This window comes from Haemorhous mexicanus, chromosome 1, assembly GCF_027477595.1.
Source record: "Haemorhous mexicanus isolate bHaeMex1 chromosome 1, bHaeMex1.pri, whole genome shotgun sequence".
NCBI lineage: Eukaryota > Metazoa > Chordata > Aves > Passeriformes > Fringillidae > Haemorhous > Haemorhous mexicanus.
In genome coordinates, this window is record NC_082341.1 from 32,151,625 (window position 1) to 32,179,104 (window position 27,480).

The window sequence follows — 27,480 nt, forward strand, 5'->3', positions numbered from 1 at the left end:
CTCTTGAGCCACTGCTTATACATCATTGTTAGGCTGGGCAGCAAAGTCTATTTTTTGTTTATTGCTACAATCCATGAAGTTTATACAATCAGTTGACTGTCATGGATATTGAGTGGCCATCACCACACAGGGGCTGTGATGGCACCTCTAGCCATGGTTAGATTGAATAGGCATGTACCCACTAAACGTTTAAATAGTATTTTCCTTAACAATGAACTCGGATCAGGAGCCCAGTCAAGAGATGTGTTGGAATTGGCCATTTTCCATTCAGTTTAGAGTTGGTGCCCAGCATATGAGATGAGCCATGTGGTTAAGCAGCGATGGGTTCATCAAATGCAGCGAGCTGTTGCAGTAACACTTGCAAATCAGGCTGGGGCAAGAGTTAATTTGGATTCCTAATTTAAAAACAAATGAAGTACAAAAATTGATCACAGTGCAAAACTAGTAGAAAAATGCCTGTGAGGTGAATGGTGTGGCTCCAAACAGGTCTCTCAGTAATGCCAGGGAACGCTGAAAGCAAAGGGAGTGAGTCATAAGCACATGAGCTGAAAGAAGCTGAAGACAAAATCATGCATCTCTGCTTAATTCCATCACATGATGAGTCCCGGGGCCCTTCATTTAATCGGAGAGCAGAGCGGCGGGGAAGCTTCACTCTCACCTCCCGGGGGGGACCGGAGGAGTCTCGGCGCGCAGCTCTCGGCAGGCGCGGACCCGGCCCGGCTCTGGGAACCATGGGCGCTGCTCGCCCCCTCGGACTGCTGCTCCTGGCCCAGGGGCTGCTCTGCGCTGCCGCCACACGTGAGTGCTCCCCTGGCCCCGCATCCCCGCCTGCGAGGGCTCCATGTGCCGAGCCAGGGCAGCAAAAGCGGCTGCTCCCGCTCCAGCACCTGCGCTGGGCGGCTGCTGGAGCCCTGCCCGCCCTGTAGGCGACAGCCGGTTCCACCGCAGGGTTGCCCGGCTCGGCGTGGAAGAGCCGCCTGAGCTGGAGAAGTGTGCTGAGAACTGCTCGGTAATCTGTTCCCTGTGTTCCACAGGTACATGGAGCTGGCTGGAGCTAAAGCCTGGCTCTTGGCAGCCAGTTCTTAGCAATGCTTCCCCAGTTCAAGCGTGGCTAAAACGGCAGATGCGGAATGGACTTTGCACGGTTGGCTTGGCTCAGCGGTGGCTGGGAGAGGCCAGGTCAGAAACAGTGCTCCCCACTGGGACACTTGGACCTGTGGATCCCAAACCTCGAGGAGCCCAGCCAAGGAACTAGATCTGCAAGCCACTGTGGGCAGGGAGTGGGTTGATCTGCTTCTTTCCGGGCTCCCAATTTGACTCAAGTCTTAGGATGACTCCCTTAGTTCAGGGCTGGGAATGTAGAAATGGGATTTTAAGCTCAAACTCCAGAATGTACAGTATGGAAATTGAAAGCCTTAAAAGCTGAGGTTCATCTGAGCATTCATCTAGCCTTGTACCTGCCTCCAATGGAGAATAGTACTGGATGTATAACTGCGCAGGTCAGGACACTTTCCCAGGTTTTGATGATTTATGGCATTTATAGAATTGCCTCTGTCAGATGCAGAGTCATTGTATTTAACAGTTTTTACCAGACTTTTTCCATCTGTTCATGCATTTTGGGTTTTCATTGCAACACGCGTAAATTTTTGGGACACACTACATCCTGCCAGCAAAAAATTTCACAACTTAATTGTACCTTATGTGAAGAAGTACCTTTCATGTGTTTAGAACCTGTAACCTGCTGGTTTCATTTGATTCCCCTTAACTTTTGTACCTTCAGCTTCTTCCTCCATGCTGCTCATGATTCTGTTTTTATATTGTCCTCTGTCACCTCTTCCCCAGGCTTCAAGACACAGTCTGTACAGCTGTTCCTCATATGGAAACAATTCTATCCCTTTGTAGCATCCTCGCCACCTCTCCCTGTATTTTTTTAGTTCTTTTATAGTGATTGAACTGCAGAGAACAGAGCATACAGTACTCAAGACATGGCATTTATAAATGGCATTATAAAATGCTGTAATGATGTTCTCATCTTTGTTCTCTACCTAGCCTTTTCCAAGGTTTTCAACTACCAATGAGTACTGTATTCAAAACTGCAAAGCTGCAAGATCCCATTTCTGAGTTTAGAGCTAGTTTAGAGCCCCTCATTCTCAATGTAAGGTTACATTTAACTCTGTTGAATTTCATACACTTTTATTCTTGAGTCATCTAATTTCATGCAGTCCTCCCCTCTATTACTTTAATGCACAGTCCTCAGCAGATTAAAGAACTTTGCTGTTACCTGTTTTACAGATTATGAACATTTTAAATTATTTTAACAATGGAAAAAACTGGGCACTTATTCATAACTTTGTTTTTTTAATATCCTAACCAATCATTTACTCATGTGAAATCAATCCTTCCTTCTTATCCCACGGTAACTTAATTGCTTTATGTTCCTTTAGCAAGGGACCTCATCAAGTGCTGTCTGGAACTCTAGCAGACTGTAACAAGCAGGTCAGCCTTGTTCCCATGCTCTCTGTCTCCCTTGCAAAACCCAGAATATGTTTGTGAGCAATGCACTCCTTTTATGGCAAATCATATTAATGCACTGTACCTACTTGCTCTGTTCTTCACTGCTGTTCCTACCAGCTTCTCCAACTTGAGCCCCAAAGGGTTTTTTTAATCCTCTAAATCTTCCCTGGAAGTGTTTTTAAAAACTGTCATCACATTTGCCAATTTTTGTTTCTCAGTCACTGAAGCAGTGTTAAGCAAGATGTTACATGCTATAGTTAATAGCTCATTTATTTCACTCTTGAATAACTTCCATACTTGGGCCATCCTATCTAGACAACTTTGTCATTTTGTTGATTTGTTCTATAATTGGGTTTTATGTGCCAGCACTTCATTTTGAGAGATATTCTCTGTCACTGTAAAAAAAAATTCTATCACAGAAACTCCCGATGTTCTTCCTTTGTGAATGAAAATATAAACCAGCTGACCTATTTGACTTTTGTGCTACTCCTTTACCTTCTCTGAATGCTTCTTTTGCATCTACATAATCTTTTAGCCCTATACATCCTGGCAAGCTTTCCAGCTTAGATTATATTTGGTGAAAAAAGATTAATTTGTAGTTTTTATGTTTTTTCAAGTTGTTCCTCAAATTCTTTTTTGTCCTGCTTTATTATTTTTTTTATACATAACTTTAGAAAGTTTATGTTACAGTCTGGTGCCATTCCATCAGCTTTTTTACTTCTAATACACTTTTATCCTCTTTAGCTAGGTCATCTTTCTATTGCTGCTGTCCCAACATTGGCTCTCATTCTCTCTTTCATGGCTAATACACTTTCACAGGAAATACTGAACTTGTCTCTGCGTTTTTCACCAAAATGAAAGCCAGAATGAGAAAGAAGAAAGTCAATTGAAGTATAAGATCTCTTCCCCTATGATCACCTCACCAAAAGTATTTCAGGAATCTGTTCCTTGGAGCATAACATGACTCTCTCTATTTTGAACTGAATTGCTCCAATTTTGATTATGACCAACATCTGTTCTTGAGTGGTTTTCATTGTTAAAAAAGAAACACATTAAAGCTTTTTGTTCCTTTCAATTCACCAACTGAAAATCTTCAGTTCCATGTGTTAGAGAAACCAGTGCAGAAGTCTTTCCTCATCTGAAAAACCATCTTTGTCTTGTCCTGAAGCTTGTGAAACGTTTCCTATTCGACTGAAATAAACAAAGCACATCAGAGACGCAAAGAAATACCTAAGCAGCTTGTGATTTAGATGCAGTAACAACAGGTATTAGTGGACTAGAAAATGAATTCTGAATTCAAGGATTGTTAATGAAAACACAAAATTAAAAGCATTTATAAAATTAAAAGTCCTCCAGCTGTTTTTGATAAATTGAACATTTGGGAAAAAACAATGATTGAAAAGTTTTGATCTGACAAAATCAAAACATTTTTATTCATGAAGTAATTTTTACAGAAAATCAAAGAGAATGGGAAAAATAAATTACAAAAATTATGTAGCCATTTCCTTTTGAATTAGACATTAATTTAATGATACCCAAAGTGTAATTGAACTTGCTGAGCCTTTGTGAAGTACTTTTATAGTTGCTAATTTGTTTTTTTTCCTGAGCAAAGTTTCTGAACAACAACATTACCAAACTCTCCTTCTGACCAAGACTCAAAACAATACAGCATGTGATTCAGGTCATTAAGTAAATACCAGTCATAATGTTATGCTTGCTCACATCAAAAAATATTAAATCTGCAGGAAAGACTTGATTCAAGTGATTTAAGTGAGACTGCAGGGAGTTCCTGGAGGGCCAAAGTCAGTGGGAGATTGTGTCTCTGAGTGCAAAATCTGTTATTTTCCTCGAGCCGTTCAGTCCTCAAGAGTGGGGCGAGAGCTACCAGCATCAGCTCAGAGTGGGGATGGGACTGGCCAAGAGATGTTCTTCCTGCCCAGCAGAAATCTCACCGGGCAATAAAACACTAAGAGAAAGCAGCTGCTGCCTCTTCTTCTGAGCTGTTTCTCTGATTCTCTCTTGCAGTAAAATTAGCCACCCACAGGAGCCACCCACCTGTAAAGACCGTGCTTAATCTGGCTACACCTGCTCTGTGTCTTTTCCAAAGCTTGGAGAAATTCCAATATAACCACTTAGGTTACAGCATACAGGGCAATTCTTGCCCTTCTTACAGGTCTCTGCATTTTCCTTGAAGTCATCCAGAACTTTATTGCACTTGGGTATAAATCTTAGCAGCATTCTGCATCAGCTGTACCTTTACAATAAAGCCATGGAAAGAAGGAATCCTAACTCCCTTAATGTTGTGACAGAATGGCACACCCAGCAGTTACCTTACCTGAGTAACATGGCAGAGCTCTTCAAAGCCTCCAGGCTTTCATGGAACTATGCCCATGAGCCCTCTTATTAACATATTTTTATGGCATCCTACAGTGGCCAACATGTTCCTACAGGTTACTTGGATATTTATGTTGCTTTCCATTATGTGGAAAGAAACAGAAAGAGGGACCCTAGAAGCCTGGGAAAAGTTTGAGCCCATCATTTGTAGTAATATGAGAAGAAAGAGGTTATTGACATTATTTAATATAGGAGCCATTTCTAAATAAAAGTCATGAAGCTAATATGTTATTGTTGTTATATTATAAACACATTGAATTTACTATTCAGCTCTAAATTTCCTTTTCTGGAAATACCAGCTTCTGTTATAATTGGTTCCACCCCTCCCACCCAAACCACCAGCCAGCTCACCAAAGGAGCTGCACTGGGTCAAAACTAATTCCTGGCACAACTTCCACTAGAGCACAACTCAGACACAGAATGAATTTATCCCGTTAGCCTTTTACTTGTAGATTTATTACCAGGCAAAGCAGTCAGAAATCAAGCAACCTCTGTGCAGAGAGCCTGACTGCTGCAGGGTTATGCAAACTCTTGCAAACCATTGCTCTGATACGGTCAAATCATTGTAAACATTTTTATTCTTTGTCTGGAAAGTCTGCAATACTGCAAGTAGAAAAAAATGTCAGTCTGACAGTGGTGGAATTGTCTTTATGTTGATTATAGTCGATGTAAATGTTTATAGCTGCAATGATAAAATTCTGTAATTTTCTACTGGTGGAAAGTTTTTTACCAGTACATGATTAAAGTTCAGCACAAGAGTAATGTTTTTATAGAGTAGTAGGGAAAATTGCATTACATTAACACTGATGTTTGATTTTCTCTCTAGGGTTTCAAGATGTGTTGAACCATGGAAGTACTTCTCCTGCCACATCCTACAAGAAGCTACAAGGCTGGTCTAGTGATCAAAATAAATGGAATGAAAAACTTTATCCTTTCTGGGAAGAAGGAGATCCCAGATGGAAGGACTGCTGGAAAGGTGATAGCACATATACATTTCAAAGACACTTAAAAAACTATGGTGGCCAGAAAGTCCACCACAGAGTGCAGGTGCTATGGTGCATTTTCATAGGGGCAATACCCACTGCTGCACAGGATGGCGAGTTAGAGAGGATTGGGTTTGATACCATTCCCAGTGGGTTGCCTGAGGAAGCAGAACAGTGAGTTATTTCATAAAATGCTTTCCCATTATGACTAATCTCAGACATTAATACTTATGAAGAAGTACTGATGGTCAAGGCTCCAGCACAATCCTGGAGGACAGGCAGCTTCAGCTCTTACCTCAGTAGGGCACGTGGGCCTCAGGATGACAGCTTCAGCAAAGACCATGTCTATTGCCACCTGGTCTGAGCTGAGGGCCAATGACTATCCCTGGGGAGAAACAAGAACTTTCTCCTTTGAGATACATTGACCTCCACAGGTAGAAAAATATATTTTTAGCTCTAGGAAGAAAATTAAGGGCAGGCCAGTAAGTGATCTGGGGGGATACGCTGAGTCCCTCTGATTGCTTGAAGTTGGGGTTTTGGTAAGAGCACAAGTGACTTAGGAGCATGAAAGCCCTTAGAAACTGAGTAACCAAGAGAGCATTTCTCCTGTAAATGGTGCAAGCTGATGACAGCTTCTGCTGCAACGCACCTTTCACTGCAGCCAAGACCAATTTTCTTTTTTCAGGTGGAAGGGTGACAGCCAAACTGGACAGTGACAGCCCAGCACTGGTAGGATCCAACGTGAGCTTTGTTGTGACTCTCCAGTTTCCCAAGTGCCAGACAGAAGATAATGATGGCAACATCGTGTACAGGAGAAACTGTACCCGGGGTAGGTAATGGCAATTTCCCAGCACCGTGCTCACACCTGCCTGTGCTGCTGTGACTGTGTCACTGAGCTCTGAAAGCACCACAGGCACACCCAATGAGCAGCAGCCATGCTGGCTTTAATTGATAACTGGTAACACTCACCTGTGCATACCCAGCCTGTGCCACACCAGTTTTTTCCTAAGAAGATCATGGTGGTATTTTTAGTGCTCTGCCCCACTCCATATACACTGACCAGGTAATTTGAGACTGACCATCGATATAAACTTGCCTTCCCAAAGCAGTCACATAATCTGACTTCCCAACAGAACTGTGACTGCTTTTCAGCTCAGGCACAGTGTTGCACAGTTACACTGTTTTCTTTCAAGCTTATAAAGCTGTCAAATTATAAAATATATATATAATTTTTTTCAATTTTTTTCAATTATGACTTGTATAATTCAATTACTGTATCTGCACTAAAAAGTAAATCTCCCACTTCCACATTTTAGGAATTAAAAAATGGACAAATAAATATCTAAAAATCAAGCAATATGTTCCTCAGAAAATCACCCTTTTTCATCCTATGTTCTACTACACGGAGAAAAAAGCCTATCATAATTCCAGTGTTTTAAGCTGCTGGATCTTGAACAACACATGCTGCTGTTCCTTTCATCCTCTGAATGCATAAATGTTTGACAAATTTTTTTACTGATCAAAGTAATTTTCATTTCAAGGCATATCAGCGAGTTTTTTGTCAGCTTAAGTTGCAGTTAACTACCTAATATTTGTTAGCAGCTTATATCCATACTCTACTTAATATCTGCTGTGCTGTTTGGGGAAGGAAACTTCCCATTTATATTCAGAAAATGACAGAAATTCATATCTAAGTTATTTAAAGGTGCCATTGAAAACTTTACTGACAAGACAAAGTCACCTCCTTACAGTGCTTTCACAGCCACTCTTTGTACTTACAATTTTCGATTCTGCCTGCTAATATTTAGGTAGCTCTGTTATCCTTGGCAAAACAGTAGCATCCTGGGTAGTCAACAGCAAGTTTTTGGGCAAGCACTTCTAAACTGTGTTTGGCCCATGAGACAGTAAAGTTTTTTTTAAACTTCTTAGTAAAATATCACCAAGACAGAACCATTTTGTGTTTACATTAAAACCCAAACAAAGCACATCTTCAGGAAAAAAGAATTAACATCAGTCTAAAAATACCCCACTTCACCTGTTGTTTAAATGCAGCAACTGCTGTAAACTGCAGTGCTTGCCTCCTGTTTTCTGACTCTCTGCACACTTCTCAGTTGACCAGAACATGTCCTACTTCTATCCTTAGATCCTCCAGCTTCCATGGATCAGCAAGTTTATGTCTACAACTGGACTGAATGGACTGACAACTGTGGCTGGGAAAACTGCACAAGCAACCACAGCCACAATGTATTCCCAGATGGACGTTCTTTCCCTCATCACCCGGGCTGGAGGAGAAGGAACTTTGTCTATGTGTTTCACACTTTTGGTTAGTACTGCAACACATGCCTTGGTTGGGGTGGTGCTGCAAACCTTACATTCCCTTTGTACACAACTCATTTGTCAAGTATGTTTTACTAAAAGCACGTTAAAAATGATTCCACACTCTTGAGTGGAAATACTGAATTAATTCCCCAATTTTCCAGAGAGGCCATCTATTGTTTGGTTTAGAAATCATGGATTACTAGAATATTCTCTTTAAACCTGCATTCACAGTGCTACCACTGAAGAAAATGAATTTCCTTTCAGTACTACTCAAGATCTTTTTCTAGGAAAACAGAGAGTCTGAGCAGGTCAGTCAGACGATTTATTGACAGCTCACTGCCACTTAAGACTTTCAGATTTAAGAGAGAACACAGTGCTGTGTATCACCAGTTTAACAGTGCAGCACTTCTTGTCTCAAGGGAGGTGAGAACTGCCACTGGCTGTTCTGCTGCTCTGCTCACAGATGCTGATTTTCAATGTTTCCTGCTCCTGAGTATGCAATGGTTGAGCTATTCCTGCCATTGGCTACATACTAAATCTTAGTGCCTTCAGTTCTCTTGGTTAAGTCGGTATTATTGTCAGTATTAGTATGAGTAATAATAATAATAATAATAATAATAATAATCCAAATTCTATGCAGAGGTGATACTATTTACCTACCTCAGGCAGCTGTTAAAAAGACAAATAATCAAATATATAAAAATGGTTCTAGAATATGAAGTAAGAGGTATTGTATCTTCTGGCTATGCTGAAAGCAAACACAAGATCACTAAAAATGCCTCACACCACCCACTAGATAGTCCTAATGACTTAATGCAATGTAACTGCTTTGGAAAGATGTAGATGTCTTGGCAATTTTTTCTTGGATTAGTGAAACTGGGGACATCTTTTTGACAACTTTGAAAAACCGGAATTTATGTGAGTAAACAGACTATAAAAGTATCCAGTCCTTCGAAATAACCTTTCAGATTATTGGAAGACATTTCTAAACTATTAATTTTGATTTTGACAATTGAAGAGTCTCAGAGACTTTGCCTCTCCTAAACCAGCTTGTGGCGAAGCTGAGGGGGAAGATGTTAAATTCACGTTCTGTTTCAGGTCAGTATTACCAAACAACGGGACGATCTTCAGCGAAGTTTTCAGTGAACACAGCAAATATCACTCTTGGGGAACATGGGATGGCAGTGTCCATTTACAGGAGAGGGCACTCGGGATTCGTTCCGGTTGCGAGAGCAAAAACCACTTACTCTGTGACAGGTGAGCGTGCTGGAATTGGCTTTGCTGACATGCTGGGGGGATTTGTTGCTTAGCTGTTAAAATTATTCAGCACAAGCATCATCTGGCATGAAAAGAATACATTGGCCTGAGAAAGGTTTTTAGCATGAAAGTGGAATCTCTGGTAAATTGCCTTGAGTAGCTTAAGTAACCTTTTTGCCCAGTTCAGTAGTGACCACTCCACCTTGTTGTGGAAAACGATTTATGAGAGATAACGCAATCTTCCACAGATGTCTGTGATTCTTCATTTGTCCCCATATTTTTCTGGCTGTTTCCTACTGACATTCACTCCTCAGGTCATAAATCAAATTAAAGTACACACCTGTGTTAAAGATACCATGTTTGCATCTCACATTCTGGCTGTTGCTCTTCAGGGGCTTTGGAACTGTTTATTGTTTGCAGCCACGTGTCTCTGCTTTATTTATTTACCTCTTTTTTTCCCCCCTCCAGACAAAATTCCAGTAATTGTGAGTATGTTCCAAAAACATGACCGCAACATCTCAGACTCCATTTTCATCAAAGACTCACCAATTACATTTGATGTGAAGATCCATGATCCCAGCTACTATCTGAATAATTCTGCCATCTCCTACAAGTGGAACTTTGGAGATGGAAGTGGCTTATTTGTAGCCAGTGGTTCTAGTACATCTCACACCTACACTCTTCAAGGAAACTTCACTCTGAATTTAACTGTTCAAGCCATTATACCTGTACCTTGCAGGCCAGTAACACCTACTGCACCACCACCCACCTCAGCAGGTAAGCACTTATCAAACAGCACTGGCATTTGGAGCTATGCTAAAACTCTATATTCTGATGTTTTCAGTTAATATCTTTAGTAGTTTTACTGTCATCATAAAAGAGCTGCAAGCCTCTGGAAACCTTCTATAAAATTGGCTTAGAGACAGAATCAATAAGCATTAACTCTTCTAGGATTTTGTGGTAGGGATCACTTACAGATTTAACTCCTTATGCATCCAGTTCTACCAGCACACTAACAGCATACAAAGGTCTTCAGGTGAACATAAATGTAAGTTTGTATTTTCTCTGCCACACTTGGTCAGGAGATTCTAGCCTTGTCTACTCAGGGTCATCTTCTGAGGTAAGATGTAAATTTCAAGTGAGAAAAAGAAATTTCAGAACACTCTTATAGCAAGCTCCTTTCTGGATTGCATTAACTTCCATCCAAAATTAAATGAGATTGGATTGAACTAGAAAAACCTAGTCATATTCAAAAAGATGGGATTTCCACATGGCATTAACCCAGAACAGCTTTTCCACTTTAAATTTATTGACTAACATATTTCAGAATAACTTTTATTATGTTCAGCATTGGTTTATCCTCTCAGAGGGCTTTAAGAAGGCCTGCAGTTTCAACCATAATACTACTACTGTGAAACTGTAAATGTGGCTGTATTTTTCAAATTTCATATTTTAATATGTACTCTTACCAAAATATGGAGTGAGAATGAAAAATGAAAGGAAAGATATAATTTTCACCACTTCCCCCCTTCATTTTTCCACTAGCTGTAATGTAGAGTAGTGGGAAAATACCAGCTTTTAAAAAAGCATTTAAAATGTTTTATTTGCCTTTGGATTTCTTACATAATTGATTTGGGGATTTTAAAGAAGTATTTAATTGTATTACACCTTGTAGTCTCCCTTTTATTTCACAGAGATGGGTGACTAGCCAGGTGGCTTTTGGAGTGAGGCTCCCCAGGCCATTCCAGGGTTCTAAAGCTAGGCACATGTGTTTTCTTTGGGGGTTACAGCCATGAGCTCATTACACAGATACATACATGACTGCACAGCTGCAAACCAAAGCCACTGACAGCCTATGGAATGAAGGAACAGCTGGAACATGTGTCTGTGTTCAGAATACCCCAAAGCAGAGCTTGTTCTAAAGTTGTTGCACCTCTGTTTCTCCTGCCTCGAACAGTTACAACTGGACCATCTTCTGATTCGGACTCTTCTGCCACTGTCGAGTCAGTGGAGGACAATCCTGATGGAGGCTGCCATATTTACAGAAATGGATACTATGGAAGTAGTATTGCTGTTGTAGGTAAGGATGAGTGCCAACACCTGAACAGAGGAATGATGTTAACAATGAACAACAATGCATGGCAGAAATAATGTTTATTCAGACACATTTTTATCAATGACATGAGATTCACAAAAAGATCCTTCTCATGGACATAGCTGAGAATTTTAAGGATTAATGTACAGACATCTAACTGGCTGACTGGTTTCTGCCTGCACTCTGCCAGGGGCTAGGTGCAGAGGTTGGGACCCCTTGCTTTCAGACACGTGAGGCTGGAGCTTGGTCTGGATCCCTGCTGATGGCTGACCCCAAGTGCTGGTGGAGATGTGCATTGTGTCACTCCTTTCTCTGTCACCAGCTTCTGAACATGCCACAGCAGGAGCACATGGGCGGGGGAGGAGGTTTACCTAAGGCTGAACTGGCCTTTGAATGCAGAGAAATCTCATGTAGTGGGAAGTGATTTAGCAACATAAGGAAGTAAATAACAATAATGAGGGAAGACCCAAAAGGAGCAGCCTCACAGGGAAAGCACTGGAAAATTTCTAAGCTTTCAAAGCCTTCAAGAGAAGTGCTAAGGGAGGGAGGAGGTTATGAAAAACAAGACCTGAACTGAGCATCAGCCAAACACTCGAGGTTCAGTACACATAGACTTCAAAGCTTGTCATGTGTCCTACAGTTGATATGTGTTTCCTCTCCCAGAGGGAATCCTCGAGGTAAATATTATTCAGATGACAAACATCCAGATGACAGAAAGTCAAGCTGAAAACTCACTGGTTGACTTTGTTGTTACCTGCCAAGGGAGGTAAGTGTGTGAATGAAGCTGTCAGTCTTCCCTGTTTAGAACTAATTAGGTGCTGGAATGCTATATGCACTCAGATGCAGATGTACAAACAAAATTTGGGAACTGCAGAGTTTCTGTTTCTTGATGGGAACTAGAGATAATGCAAGTCTCATTTTTAAACTATGCCAACAGAGGCTACTGCCAGGGACTAAGGATTCAGAGCAAACATCTAGTCTCAGTAAAAATAAGGAACTGATTGTGGGGAAAAAACAATTTACAGTCTCCAGGCCAAGACAAGATTTCAGCACTTATAGTAAAGCAGGAAGCAGTTCACTGAAACTGTAAGGAAATCCTTTCTTTTTGGACATCATTTTTGAGTAAATGGGTGAGTCCAAGAAACTTCTTGGATGCAAAAACATTGGACAAATATTCCTAGGTCTTAGAAGGACTAAGAGGTGGACTAAGAAGTACAAGAAACACCGTGGTAATACAACTGGAATACAATTAAACTCTCTTAAGGGAGTCTTTTCTTTTCCAGCACATGATACTACTGAAAAGAATCTGCATTCCTTTCTTAAAGATGTGTATTAAGTGTATTAAAGGTCAGAGACTTTATAAATTGATTTGATGCAGCTAATCCTGTGATCACCATAAAATCTTAAATGATAAGCAAAACAAGCAGATAATTGTACAGATTTATACATGCATTCTACATAAAATCCACATGTACATATATAAATGTATAGGTGTGCAAAAAATGCATATAGTATTCACAAAATACACTTAAATCACTACAGTGCCACTGATTTCAAAAGGCACCAGTATGAAACTGGTACACCAGTGCAATGTGGCTATGAACTGGGCTAACTGGGCTGGCAGGACTCCACAGATGCAATGTGCTCTTTCTTCCCATGCCAGTCTCCCCACAGATGTCTGCACAGTAGTTTCTGACCCCACCTGCCAGGTGTCCAAGAGCGTGGTATGTGACCCCGTCGTCGTCACGGATGAGTGTTTACTCACCATCAGGAGAGCTTTTGAGGAACCTGGGACATACTGTATAAACATCACCCTGGGTGATGACACAAGTCAGGCCCTTGCCAGTGCCCTGATTTCTGTAAATGGAGGTGAGTCCACAAAGAGCAGATGTGAGTTGTTGGTGAAAAGCTTCTCCCTGTGGTCATTTCCCTGCAGGGGGAGAGAACACAGGAATACATAGGGGGGTCCTTGTCATGCCTGGAAGCCTCAGCTGAGACTGCACCAGCTTGCCTAAGAGTCCATGCAAAGATAAAATGATGATTATTTCCCTGGGGGAATTTTAGCTGTTAGACCTTGGTTTGGCTTCTGTTTACAATCCAATGAGTACAGTAATTACACAAACTATTCAGTAACACAGAATATGAACAGTTCTTAAGCCATAATGTGATTTTCCACAGAAAAATTTTGGGCAGAAAAGCAGGTGGGGAACATGCCAGCCAGCCCACTCCACACATGGAGAGATAGCAAAAAATGAGGGGAATTCAGCTCAAGAGACAAGAATCAAAGTCTGCAGCACAGTTGGCTGCCCTGGGACCTCTTTACTGCCCACGGGCCTTGACATGGTTTCTATTTCTACATGAGGATAAGATGAATTATGTTCTGGAATGATCTGTGTTACATCCAGTGACTACAGAGTCTGCCCAGTGTTTCCAAACCATTTCCAAACCGTTTCCAAACCATTTCCAAACCATTTCCAGAGAGGAGTTTCAGCTTGGTTGGATAAGTATAACTGTGTCTAGCTATCAAAGACTTTGACAGAACCAGCTATTAAACTCAGCCTCAGTCAGAAGTCTAAAGCATAGTGCTGCCTCTCTGCTCCCACTTCATTGCCCTCCTGACTTCCTATTACAGTGTCCTAGTGACTCTTCTGAGCTCTCTAATAACTATCAGCCAAACAACTGAGCCTTTGCAGCCATTTTCCATAGCATTTTTTGATGGTTTGATTTACTCTAGGCATAAGTTTATCTGTACTGAATTCAGTTTATTATGAATAAGGCACAATGCCTGACCTCTAAGTGCATTCTGGCTCCCAAAGGGGAAACTAAGCATGCAGAAGGTTTTTTCTCAACTGTATTCACAGAGACTAGCTCTAGCCCAGTAAGGCTGGGCTAAAAGTTTCCCTCAGAGGACAAAGCTGACTTGAACATTTGGGCTTATGTTATATTCAAAGCAGAATCAGGATCTAAGAGAGGTTGCTGCTTTAAGTCACCTTCTGGATGAGCCCATCTAATTTTGTCAAAGTTATCCTATAGTCAGTGTAAGCATTTCTCTAGCGTAACAAATGGCAAGGATCAGACTAGCTTCACCTTGTGGGGTGCCAACAGGGCCTTTCATTCCTCTCCATGCTGGAAGGGTAGCCATGTGTCTGAGGAGCAGGGCTCATATGAGAAAACTGGCAAAGCACAACTCACACTCTGCTGGAATCAAGAATTACATGGATTAGGATGTGAAAGCACCACCTCCTGTCAGTCACTGACCTCCAATGCTTAGCATACTAGAGTTACTAACTGCTTTGATTTGTACAGCACTAAGTAAAAATGGCATTTTCTTTGAAAAGTCTATCTCACTGTGAAATAGAGGCTAACTTTCAATCAATCTACTTTCTGAACTATAGGAGCATCATCTGGAACAACAGAAGGTGTCTTTATCTTCCTTGGCTTGTTGGCAGTGTTTGCTACCATTGGGGCATTTGTCCTTTACAAGTAAGTTGCTAGTTTCTGCGATTAAAACAGTCCAAAGAACTGTCAAAATATTATTTAAATTAACAAACTGAACAATTTAAATTTGCTTTAGCTACATTTTTGTTTCTTTACTACTGCAGCTCACAAATATTCTGGCAAATATTCAAGAAAATGAGATTACTGGTTTAGGCCACAAAACCATTGGAAAACAGGCAGATGTTAAGGACTTTCAGAAAAAAAAATGGGCACATTCTGTGCCTATGAGCACAAACAGTAATAGTAGCAGGCCTGGGAACTTCATGTAAGCAGAAAGCAAACTTAAACTGCATGATGTGGTTTATATATGCAGTGAAACCAAACAAATTCTTCATTAAATCATTGATTAATAAATTCTTCAGGGAAAAGGAACTGAGCATGCAGGCCAGTAGTTAACAGAAGCACAAGTTGCTGCATTATTAGTTTGGAAGTTTCTCATGAGACTTTGGAAGTTTCTCTTTTGAGACTGCACGAAGACTCCTGAGTCAAGTGTGGGCTCACCCTTCCCAGTGAGTGATGAGAATCACTCACTTCCATGGAGCAGAAGTACTCCAGTACTCCTTCTCCCTAACCAGGCCCCTGTCATCACTACTGACCTATGGCTGCCAGACACTTGATGCAATTGAACAGGGAAGGAGGAGAGAGAATGCATGATGAGCACATGATCAGTGCTTTTATGCACTGGTCACATGCTAAAAGTGCACCCTGCTTTAAAAGTCTTTCAGCAACTAACTGTTCACATTCCTTGCAGGAGATACAAGCAATACAAGCCTATTGAGAGGAGTGCAGAACAAACAGAGAAGCAGGAGGGATTTACTGCTTACTTCAGCACTTTCAAAGCCATCTTCTTCCCTAATAGCACTGAGAGAAATCCTCTGCTGAAGAGTAAACCGGGCATTGTTTAAACCTTTAGTGTAACACTGACTATTAGATTAAGTACAGCACTTGTATCTGAACTGTACTTTAATGGGGCTTTCTTCTTGTTATAAAAAAACCCCAGGGAGTAAGGTGACAGCACATGTAGACAGGATGGTAACTTTTGGGGCTTGGTGCAATTAGCAACATTAAAGCAGTCTTTTGTAGAAAAACGAGGTAGTTTTAAGCACTTGCTGTTCTTGCTAATGTAGGATACACTCTTCTGAAATACTAATACCCCCCCACCCCCACACCCTTATCTGGCTTTTCTTATTTCTAGGTTAACAACCTGTAAAATTAATCACATCCATAATCTGGAAGGGGGGGGAGAAGAGGTTAATTTAAAAAAAAAAGAAAAAAAATACAAAAACCCCCACCAACCAACCAACTTGTAAACACTTAGTTTTTATTGCTGCTTACTGCCTTAGCAGGATTCATGTCTTTGCTGTAAAGAGAGACATGGGGGGCAGGCACGTGTTATGTCTGTGGAATGAAACGTGCCATGGCCTATTCCCAGGCACTGGCACTGAGCTGCTGCCACTGTTGCACTGCTCAGGAGGTCCTAGCACAGACTTGCCCCAGGCGAGCCAGCTCCCCGCCAAGCAAACCCTACATTCTGGGAACCACCAGAGGCACAGCCCCCACTGTGAGTTTGGCAGCAGCCACCCTGTTTTTCAGGGTTCAATAGCATGGGTGCAGCTCATTAAATGCCAGCTGGCCTCAGGGCCAGAAAACAGGGCTGGACACACTTAGCTTCCCACTGGACATGGCTACCAATGCATGAGTCTCGCTATAAACTAGACCACAGACACCCAGGCAACAAGATGAGGTCCATTGGCTTGGCTCTTCCTGTTCAAACTTTGAGTCCCATGTAAAATTCTGAGTTGCAACTGCTGATGCTGCCTTTGCCTCCTTTGCTTCCATTGGTCTTGAGACACTGGACTGGCACCACTTCTCCCAAGGGGCCAGATATGATCCATGTCCAATGAAGGGTCAGCAGAAGAAGGGATCTAGCAGGAAGGGGTAGCATTCAACTGCCTTTTCCTCTTCTCTTTTCCTTTCTGTCTTTCCTGCTGTAAAGAGACATTAATTTTTGCTTGTTCCTCCATCCCTCTGAACACTAAATCAAAGAAATGAAAACCCCAAGATAAATAAAACACTCTGCTCCAGTTTCTGCTTTTACATGATGCACCTTAGAAAATGTAAACTCATGCAAAATTAATGTGCCTTCACTTGTTCACTCTAGCTGCAATTCTGTTAAAAGAACTCATTCTGAGGCCTTCACAAGTGATCTGGCCTCACAGCCACACATGCTCATCACTCAGCATCATGACATTTCACAGCGTGAGACCAGCACCAACTGCTGAAGGCTGGCTCACTGGATGATGAGAAAAGGAGAGCATCTTATTTGCAGAAAGGGAAGAGGTTGCTAGAAAGTTTCATGGAGATGAGCAAACAGACCAAAAATTCTTTATAGCTCATGTTTCAAAAAACTCCTTTGCTGTTAGCAAAGGTTATAGCCAAAATGGAGGCTGGGCAAATGACCTTACACAATCCGTTTCTAAACACTGATTTATTTGAAGATCTGTATTTCAAGATAATTAGCTTATTTAACATGTTTTGAAACATCTCTGATACATACTGTTTTCTATTCCCGTGGCAATACATAATTATAAACATAATTATAAACAAAACATAATTATAAACTTTCCTAGTGTTTTAGCAAGTCTTCAAAATGCTTATCATTTGTAATCTGAATCTAGTCTTCACTGCCCCTTCCCAGTGTGCACAGACACCTTTCAATGACTTAAGGATATTTTAAAAAAATGCAGATTCCAACAAACCTGTGGGATTAATTCTTTAGCTCTGAAATTCAATAGTCCCTTTTCTTCTTTTTTTCCCAGGTTCTCCTATTATTTTAATTCTTCTGTGGCTATTTCAGCTGTATTATTAAAAGCAGTGTATTTGCTATTGTTCCATCTTCCTCACATGTAACATCCTATTGTTTAAGAAGAAGCATCTCAAATTATTTTCTGACTTAAACAGGAAACACATTTTCTGCAAAAAATTACTGTTTAAGCATTGTGTCCTCTGTTATCAGTCAGGCAGGACTGTAATTTGTATTTGTTGCTCTAGCTTGAGGCAGGACAGGGGTTTAGTGGAAAGCTTAAGATGACCTGTAATGAAGCATGAAAACACAAAATCTGTCACAGCTTAGGAACAGTGAAGATGCAGGCTACCACCTGGGCTACATGCAGAAAACTTCTTGTTTCTGCAAAATGCTGCATCTTAGATGCTCAGAGACATCTTAAGCTTTTGCACAGAAAACAGCTTTCAGGCATTCATTAAGAACTTTTTTATACTTTAACCTAAGTATTAGGAATATCTTGCACTGTGTCCCTTTAAGTGCCATGCCAGAATACTACATTTTTATATTACCATTTTGCCTTTTCAGCTGTAACTTCTATTTCATACATCTTTACTTTTATACAATGGAATTTAACTGCTGCACTGACAAATAAACCATGTAATGATTTTAAAGAGTTCACTGCTTTGTCTCAGAATGACAAACTGCAAGATAAGCAACTTGGTGAGTCCCCCAATTATTGGTCAAAAGAGTGTCTACCTCCATAAAATACAGGACCTGCCTTACCCTCAGCTCACACCTGGCTCTGCCATGGGTTATCAAGCTGATTTTGCAGTCTCCCTTCAAATGTACTTAGAGAAATGGCACCACAAACCTGAGAAGCAAGGAGACTTGCTTAACACCCAGATGACACAATTTCAGAACAGATCAGGATACAAATGAGCTTCATGTCCTTCAAAGGCAAGAACAGCTGACAAACAACAGATTTGTGAATGTCAGCAAATGTTACAAGACAGGTTTCAGGCATTCCCTTTGGAGAAATAACATCAAAAATGACATCAAAGATAAATGTACACTGTCTTCATAGAAAGAACATCCTTTCAAACACGTCTTCAAGAGAAACAGAAACATCAGTTGGGTAGCAAGTTTGTTAAGAATTACTTTAAAAATTGAGCTGTTACTTCAAACCTCTTGTTTTGTTCCTCCCCCCTTTTTTCCTTGAATATATTTTATAGCACACAATTATGGCTCATCAGATGTGGCATTTTTTTCTTACCAAAGTATTTTTAAGTTGAAACCAAGGCTAAAAAGCACCAGTCTCTGAAGGAATTGTAGAGGAATGAAACAAAACTTTGCAAGAGTCATCCAGCCACTGTGGCCTATTAGCACAAACAATCACTTCCAGCTTCATGCAGCATAGTCACATTGTCTTTAATAATAAAACTTTTATCACTACAGGTCCTTACAATTCACACAGAATTCCATAATCCCAGATTTGTTAGGTTGGAAGGGACCTCTGGAGATCATCTAGTCCAGACCCCCAGCCAAAGCAGGGTGACCTACAGCAAATGACACAGGAGTGTGTCCAGGTGGGTTTGGAATGCCTCCAGAGAGGGAGACTCCACAAGCTCCCTGCACACCCTGTTTCAGGGCTCTGCAATCCTCAATGTAAAGAAGTTCTTCCTCGTGTTTAGGTGAAACTTCTTGGTTTTAGTTTATGGCCACTGCTCCTTGCCCTGTTGCTAGGCACCACCAGAAGGGGTCTGGGACCATCCATGACTATGCCTTTTAAAACTTAATATCATTATTTGACCATCATACTTGGTGAGAGTGGGAATTCTGAATAGCAATCCTCTTAGTGTCCCTGTAAATGCCAGGATTTCCAGTGGAAGGAGGTGGAGGGATATGTTTCACCCACATTAAAAACAAATGCATAACAGTCATAATTTCTCAACCCTTGACAACTTTCTCCATAGCAAACCAAGCATAGCAAGACTACCAGCCTGTGCCCATTAACACCATGCAGGAATTACATGTTTTCACAGGAAAATCATGTTACTCTCAAACAAGGTGCAGTTTTTTTAAGCAAAAACATAGCCTATAAAAGGGGACAAAAGGCTTGAGCTGGGATACGTGGTTTAGGCGTATATGGAAGTGCCCATGTACTGTACTGGCCCTTTCCAGCTACCCAGCACAACACAGTGGTGTTTAGAGAGCAGGAATGATCTTTCCTCTCAAATCCAGACATGTCAAACCGTCTTTAAAAGTGATGCTTCTTCAACTGCCCTCTGGCCCACGTTCCCAAGCCATGGTACCAAACAGCCACCTTCAGCACGTATCTCCAGGTCAACCTGCATCTGTTTTCTGGCTCCAGAATGCCACAGGCCAGATGCAGCTGGAAACCCAACACATCAGCTGCACCGGGCTGGGAGGACAAGGGAGACCACAAGGCTGAGGAGCAACAGAACAAGGGGAAATGGCTTCAACTTGAAAGACGGCAGGTTTAGGTTTTAGGAAAAAATTCTTTGCTGTGAGGGTGGTGAGACACTGAGGCTGCTCAGAGAAGCTGTGGACGCCTCATCCCTGGGAAGTGCTCGAGGCCAGGTTAGATGGAGCTCTGAGCCACCGTCTAGTGGAAGGCGTCCTTGCCCACAGCAGGCAGGTCGGAACTGGACGATCTTTAAGGCCGGTTCCAATCCAAGCTTTTCTACGGCTCCGTGACCCTGTGCGAGCCCGCCCCCACCGGAGCCACCGGCCGGCCGGGGCCGAGCAGCCGCAGGCCCAGCGGGGGTGACCCAGGGGCCAGCGCCACGCGCCCGCCGCGGCCCGACCGGCAGCCGGCTGCGCCAATCAGGAGAGGGGGCGGTCCCGCCGTCGGCCAATGGCGGGGCGCCGTGCCGGGAGGGGTGGGGCGCGGGCCGGCATGTGGCGGGCGCTGGTGGGCGCGCGGCGGCTCCTGCGGCCGGTGGGGGCCGCGGCCGGAGGCGCCCCGCGGGCGGAGCTGCCGCCACCCCGGGCCCAGCCGGATCGGGGCTGCGCGGCGGCGGGAGGCGGAGCCGGGCCCGGGGCGCTGGGGGCGGCGGAGCAGCGCCAGCCGGCAGGTAGGGCCCAGCCCGGGGCCGCGCTGCGGAGGTGCCCAGCGGGACCTTGAGCGGAGTGTGACGCCCCTTGAGAACAGGCACGCGTGGAATCGCGCCTGCCGCTGCGGAGGGTCCTCGCCGTGCCCAGTGCCGTGGGATCGGCCGGGACCGCGGGCCTCGGGGTCACGGCCCCGGCCCCGGGCCGGCATGGCCTCCGCAGCGCCGCTGGAAAGCGGGGGCCGGGCGGTGTGCAAGAGCCCGGGTGTGGGTCTGGGTGTGAGGGATCCCTGCCCGGCCGCACGCGTTCCTGTGCCGTGCTGTGCCCTTCGGTAACAACCTCGGGGCGCGTACAAGTCTTGTGTGCTCGGGGCTGGTTTGCGGCTGTGGCTGTTCAGCAAAGCTCCTCTAGCCTGCACCTGACCGAGACGAGCAGTGCCTGGTGATGTTCACCCACCCATCCGTTCTCCAGGCAGGCTCTGGAGGCTTCTCAGGTGGCTACCAGGCAAATATTTGACTTCTGTAACCGTCGTGTCTGGAGGATCTGTGGCCACTGCTAGTTTTCAAGATGTGTGACCACAGCAAAAAGTTGAAAGAGTGCCCTGAGCTGAAAGCCTTATATTTACAGAGATCTGATCCAATTTCATATCCCCCATTCATGCATATAATTGTAGCTATTGTTCCTTTGTTTGGCTTTTTCTTTATATTGGGAAATATAAAGCTTGGCTTTGTGCTGGTGCTCAGTCTGCACTAATGTTCATTTTATAGTGGCAGACTGGCACTGCTGACAGATTCAAATTATGCCTAAAGTGTGCATACAAGTTGCATCTACCTAATTAGTACAAATTAAAAATAAACTTATTTCATGGTGTGAACAGAACATAGTTTCACTGATTTACTGTTTTGTAAGCTGGCTTCCTTAAGCTGTTGAAGGACTAAAGCTTTGTCTACAATATCATAATGCTGCCCACCAGATCAGGCTAGGGAAAAACAAAAACTCTTCTTGCAAATAAAACAATGTCTTCACTCTGCATCATGTCAGCTCCATTTTTAAAATATTGGTTTCTTCTTAAGATTCTAGAACGATTTAATAACAATGTATTATCACAGATTGTTGAAAAGCATTGTTCTGAAATATTTTCAATTTTATCTGTTTTAATAATGTCTCTTGGAGTTCTTAAGTTTAATTCATCTACATTGACAAGTGAATGATATTATTGACTTTTAAACAGCAACAAGAAATAAGTAAGTTAGCAAAAACCAGAGTTTCATTTAGGTAACTGTTACATCTAGTGATAGTGTTGTTTGCTGGAAGATTGCTTACTTCTCTGCTTTGGTGGCTGTAAAAATGATTTTGAAAAATCTGCCGTTCATGTTGCATTGTCAGTATCAAACCAGACTCAGTGAGTGACTTAGGCTGTAATTCAGTTATTGTTATTTTATGGCTCTAAATGGTTTATTTTTGCAATTAAAAAGAAAATTTGCCCCTGTACTATTTTTTCTATGTGCTCCAGATACTGTTCTTCCAAAGTTCAACATTGACTTGGCTGTAGCACTGCTGAGGCAGGAAAATGCTAAAGACATCTGTGTCATCCAGCTATCTCCAGAACTAAAATACTGTGATTATTTTATAAGTGTGAGCGGATTTTCAACGCGGCATCTTCATGCAATGGCAAATTACATGCTGAAAATGGTAAGACCATAGTTCTTGCTGCTCTTTCTGAGTTTTGGGCACGGGTTTAAGTGTGGTGTTGGGAATTTCCTCAGGATTGCCTGTGTAGGGGTGTACCAGGTAAGATGAAACTCATGACATTATGTCAATTAGTCCTGAATACATCTAGGAAGTAACTGGGTTTTTTCCTTTAGCAGTACTACACAAAATACAGGTATTATATTTTAGAAACAGACCTCTCTGTATGTGGAACGCTGAGGACATCCAGTTGGGTGACTGGAACATGAATGATGTGAGATGGTGATGATGACCTGTGTCTGCCTTTATTTTTGTCCAGCAAGCACCATTCTCAGTCATTCAAAACATCTGGCTGTTCTCAGATCTTGATCCTTAAAAGTTCCGCTTTCTCAGATATATTGTAAGGCTGGGAAAAAAGTTGGCCTCTTAAGAGGCTCAGGATCCGCTCATGAGCTTTAAGCATACTGGTAGTTAATGGTCACCCTGCTGTGCATGTACTGCAGGAGAGGAGAGGCAGCAGCAGCCATCCTTGCACAGAAATCCTCTGCCGTTTGCCTTTGGAAGAAAGAGAACTTTTCAGTAAGGGAATGGAGGTCAGAATAAAATTACTGGTTGGGCTTAGAGATGAGGGTGAAACTCAGGAGGGAGAAACTTTCTTGCCTGAGAAGAGCCATGCAACTGTTAGAAAGCACAGCATGAGGAATATGACCAGCCCCATCAGTCAGCTGTCTGTACTCAGCCTGGAGTTTGCCTTCTCACCACCCACTTTATTTCCCTTCCTGACCCTGTTTTTCCTTTCACTCTTGGTTTTGCTCTCTTCCTTCCAATCCCATTGGTTTCAGCTGTGAGACTCATGGGAGAAAGGAGAGTGGGAGAGATGGTTTAGCTTTTCAGGGCCTTTTGGAGCAGGTATGGGGACTTTCTTGTGTTCTCTGCAGAAACTGGCACATCTTTGCAAACCAAAGCTGGAAGTTGCATCAATGTGATTTGAATATGCTAAATCAGAATGTTTAGTATGTACTCTTGCTTGTATAACTTGCTACTCTTAACAGTTTTTCATGTTCCCTGGACCAGGAGAGATCAGTGAGTACCATTTGTCCTGCAAAAACTTCGCTGGGCTTCATGGCTGCACCCTCTGGTGGCTGTAAAAGCAGCAATTTTGCAAGGGCAGGGCCTCTTGGGAGGCATGGTGTCCTCCTGGGCATCCTGAGAAACAGGGAAGCCTGGTCAAGTACTTTTGGGTGGCTGAGTGTGCCTCACATTGGAAATTTTTCTAGGTAAAAAGTGGCTGAAGCTTAAGATGTAAAGCAGAGCAAGTGCTCCAGAGTGCTGCCAGGCAGTTGGCAAGCTTTACTACCATTCCTAAACCCTTATGATTTACTCACAGTAAAACAAAGAGGTGCTCAGGTGTAGCATGAGATCTTCTTCCTGTGCTGCTTCCAGGAGCTTGTGAATGGCAGAGGCCCACATCCCCGTCTGGTTTCATTTCAGAGGAAGAAGCTAACACTTGGCAATATTGTAACTGCTCACCTTACACAGCTCAAAGATGAGGCTTGGAAACTTGTAGCATGGATCAGCCTTTGCAACCCTGATGATAGCTAATGGCAGTTCACACTGGGCTTTTTAGCATTTTGAGCAGACTGTTGGAATCTTCTGAAGATACTTCACAAGCTGTCTTAAAGAAAGGAAAGTAGAACTGGTTCTGAGTTAGCATTTTGAAGTTTTCCATGCTGGTTTGCAAACTAGCATCATTACCCAGCAGATAACATTGTATGGAACCACAATGAACAGCTGCATTTTGTGATAATTGCATTCCCAGTGAAGTGAGACTCATTTGCCATGCTGGTACATGTTGTTTTGTGTTCTGTCTTGCATGGCAGAATGGACTTTTGGAGCCATTTCTATCAATACCCCTTGTAGAGGAACAAATAGGTTATGGCCAGATCTGAAAGTGACCATACTTCAGTCTTGAGCTGTCAAATTTCTCCAGCTCTGGTGGGTGTTTGGGTTCTTCATGTACTGGCTGGGGGGAGAGCTGAGCCTCTCAAGCTGGCACCTACAAAAGGCACCACGTGCTGCAGAGAGAACTGCCCACTTTCCCTGACTGACCTCGTGCAGCCTTGCTTTGAGCAGCCCCCACTCCTCTCCCAGTAATGGAAAGACTACTGTAAGCAGTTGTATTTAGAATTCATCTTGATAAAAGATAGCTACAAAATTATTGGACAACACTATGGGAATCTAGAGCATTAGGATTTCAGATCTGAGAAATCTCTAGGTATTTTCCAGTAGTGCAAATGTATATTAGCCTTTTTCTTTTGTGCAGACCCCAGGACCAGCATGAAGTAATCTAACCCATTTAAGCTTTAAAACAACTCAGAAAAACCAAGCTTCTCTGTTAAGTTTGAGTGCTTTTTAAATAAATGTAAAAGACTTAGTTTTCTGCCATTCATTTTTTTTCTCAGTACAAGCATCTCAAGGAAGAAGGTGGTCCTCATACTCAGATTGAAGGAAAAGAGACAGATGACTGGCTATGCATTGATTTTGGTAAATATTTGTGAATCTGAGGAAAACAAAGTTCTGCATGAGCTCTTTGTTGACAGAAGCATCTCACCATGAACCCTGGTTGCTGTGGAAAGTTCACAGTTCTCTGCTGTTTGGGAATTCCAATTGTTTCTTGAACTCACTGAGATAATACATGATTTTCCATTAAATATCTTTGGCACCAAGAAAACAAACTACTCTTCAGTGGCTAAAGCAGGTCCTAATAAATTGAAGGTAACAATAGTGGGGAAAAAAAGCTACTTCAGTCAGTTTCCTCAGGTTTCTGTAATCCATGTTTGGGTAAATGGGAGCTCACTGTACACTGCCTTACTAGTGAGCTATTGAACAGACTTTTTCACTGTCCAGATCATACCATCACATGAGGTAGAACCTCAGTCCTAAGAAATTGAGTTTAATTCTTTATTCTACAAGTGTGAAACTCTACACAAATACAAAAGACTACATTCAAAAAACAGTTCTCCTTCACTGCTACTTTTAGAATCTCACCCCTGGGCTTGGTGTTTTGACCTGAAAGATGAAAACTTCAGTTATGGACGAGTGAGGAGCACTGCAGCCACTGATGTTAAGCCTTGGCTACTTAATGATAATAATTATTGAGGGTAATAACTGAAAATCAATTGGAATTTAAGGGAATCACTACAGAAGAGTGCATTAGACAAACACTGGAATTAACATTCTCTGCTGTTGTTTGCACAGAATTGATGAAACCAGAAAAACTTAGTACATCAAAGTTTGAACCTATTTCATTGTAAAAACCACCTGAGAAGTGTGAGCAACACACCTAGGAAAAATTACTTGGCTTTAGCAGAATGCTGACAATACAAGAAAGCTGAAAATCCATCTGTCACCTTGGGGCACTCTTTCAATGAAATTTCTTTTGTATTTCTTCTGTCCCATAGAAGTCATCATTTCTTTGGTTTGGAGTCTTCTGATAGTGTCTTATTTTAAAGTATTGTGTCTCATATCTTGTTACTGTAGTCTTGGAGTTTTTGAAAGACTGCCCAGTTCCTAACACGGCTTGAGACTTGGAAGCATGAGCTTAGCAAGGGACTTTTATCAGCTACCATGTTGTATCTAGCCAGAAAGGGGGTGGAGGGCTTGAACTCTTTGCTCAGCTTAAGGTGTAGTAGTGCTTTACTGTTCTCTTTAATTCATGGTAAATTTCTGTTCTGTGCAGGTAACATAGTAGTTCACTTCATGCTGCCAGAGACACGAGAAGTTTATGAATTGGAGAAGCTGTGGACTCTTGGTCCCTACGATGACCAGTTAGCACAGATGACTCCACAGTCCCTGCCAAAGGACTTTATCTTTGGACTGACTCCTAACAGCAGTGATCATCTTGAGACAAGAATTTGAAGCAGCTACTGCATGGAAAGAGGACTAGTGTGCCTGAGTCATACAATCTTGAGAACTGAGTAGTCAGTACAGTTGATGAGTACAAAGCAGTGTTTTTATTGGATGTGCCCAGGAAGAGTTCTGAGCAAGCTAAAGTGAGCAGAATCATAGAATCATTAAGATTGAAAAAAATCCTTAAGATTAGAGTTCAACCATGAAATGTCAAAGAAGGGATCCTATCAGGGCTTCCCAGGGGAGCCATTGGCTTAGTGGAGTTTGCAGTAAGAAGAGCGGGGCAGAGACAGCTGCTTAAGCTGGAACTCGTGCTTAGCCTCTAGAGTAATTGTTTTTCTAATATCTTTGAAAAACACCCTGTAGTGGCAGTGCAAAACAGACTGGAGTGCTGCAAGGAAAATCTGTGAAATAGTACACTTGAGATGACACTTCTTGTGTTGAGCCATTTGCTTCTGGTCACAATAAAGCAACTCATGGTCTGAAGGGGGGATAGAAAACACACTGGTGTTACTGAGAACATAAAAGCCAAGAGCAACAGTGACAAATAAATGTGCTTTGAGTTATCAGAACAGTAAATCAGTTTTCCAGCCAAGGCAAACCTGGTTTTAATAATAATAAAAAAGCCCCAAACCGAAGTGCTTCAATTACTTGTTTTCATGCGAGAGGATTCAGCTCATCCTGCATGTGCCGTTGACTCCTCTCCTAGCTTTCTTCTCACCTACTTTCTGAAAAGGGACACTGAGACAATACACTATGGCAGTGAAAACCTTCAACTCTTTGCCATGGAGAAAAAAGTTCTATAGAAAGCCCTTGGTCTCTGAGCATTACTTGCTGCTCATGGACTGTTGAGCACTTTCAGAAGTCACTGTTCAGTGTGTTCTTAGCGTGACTGATGCATGGTCTGCTAACCAGTTAAAGAACTTGAAGGTCATAACCAACTTGTCTGTGTAAGACAAGAT

The 27,480-nt window shown here is 42.4% G+C and overlaps 2 protein-coding genes across 2 annotated transcripts; both read left to right on the forward strand.

The window, feature by feature from the left end:
- Positions 1-487: 487 nt before the first annotated feature.
- GPNMB (glycoprotein nmb) lies at positions 488-18,516 on the forward strand. The gene is made up of 11 exons (XM_059844903.1): positions 488-798; positions 5,735-5,884; positions 6,577-6,720; positions 8,035-8,214; positions 9,309-9,467; positions 9,936-10,244; positions 11,425-11,547; positions 12,226-12,328; positions 13,226-13,431; positions 14,958-15,045; positions 15,812-18,516. Exons 1-11 carry the CDS (start codon positions 570-572, stop codon positions 15,963-15,965), a joined length of 1,845 nt encoding a protein of 614 aa, XP_059700886.1. The 5' UTR covers positions 488-569; the 3' UTR covers positions 15,966-18,516.
- A 2,249-nt stretch (positions 18,517-20,765) lies between these two features.
- Positions 20,766-27,156, forward strand: MALSU1 (mitochondrial assembly of ribosomal large subunit 1). The gene is made up of 4 exons (XM_059844917.1): positions 20,766-20,943; positions 22,434-22,612; positions 25,072-25,153; positions 26,349-27,156. Exons 1-4 carry the CDS (start codon positions 20,766-20,768, stop codon positions 26,525-26,527), a joined length of 618 nt encoding a protein of 205 aa, XP_059700900.1. The 3' UTR covers positions 26,528-27,156.
- Positions 27,157-27,480: the final 324 nt, after the last annotated feature.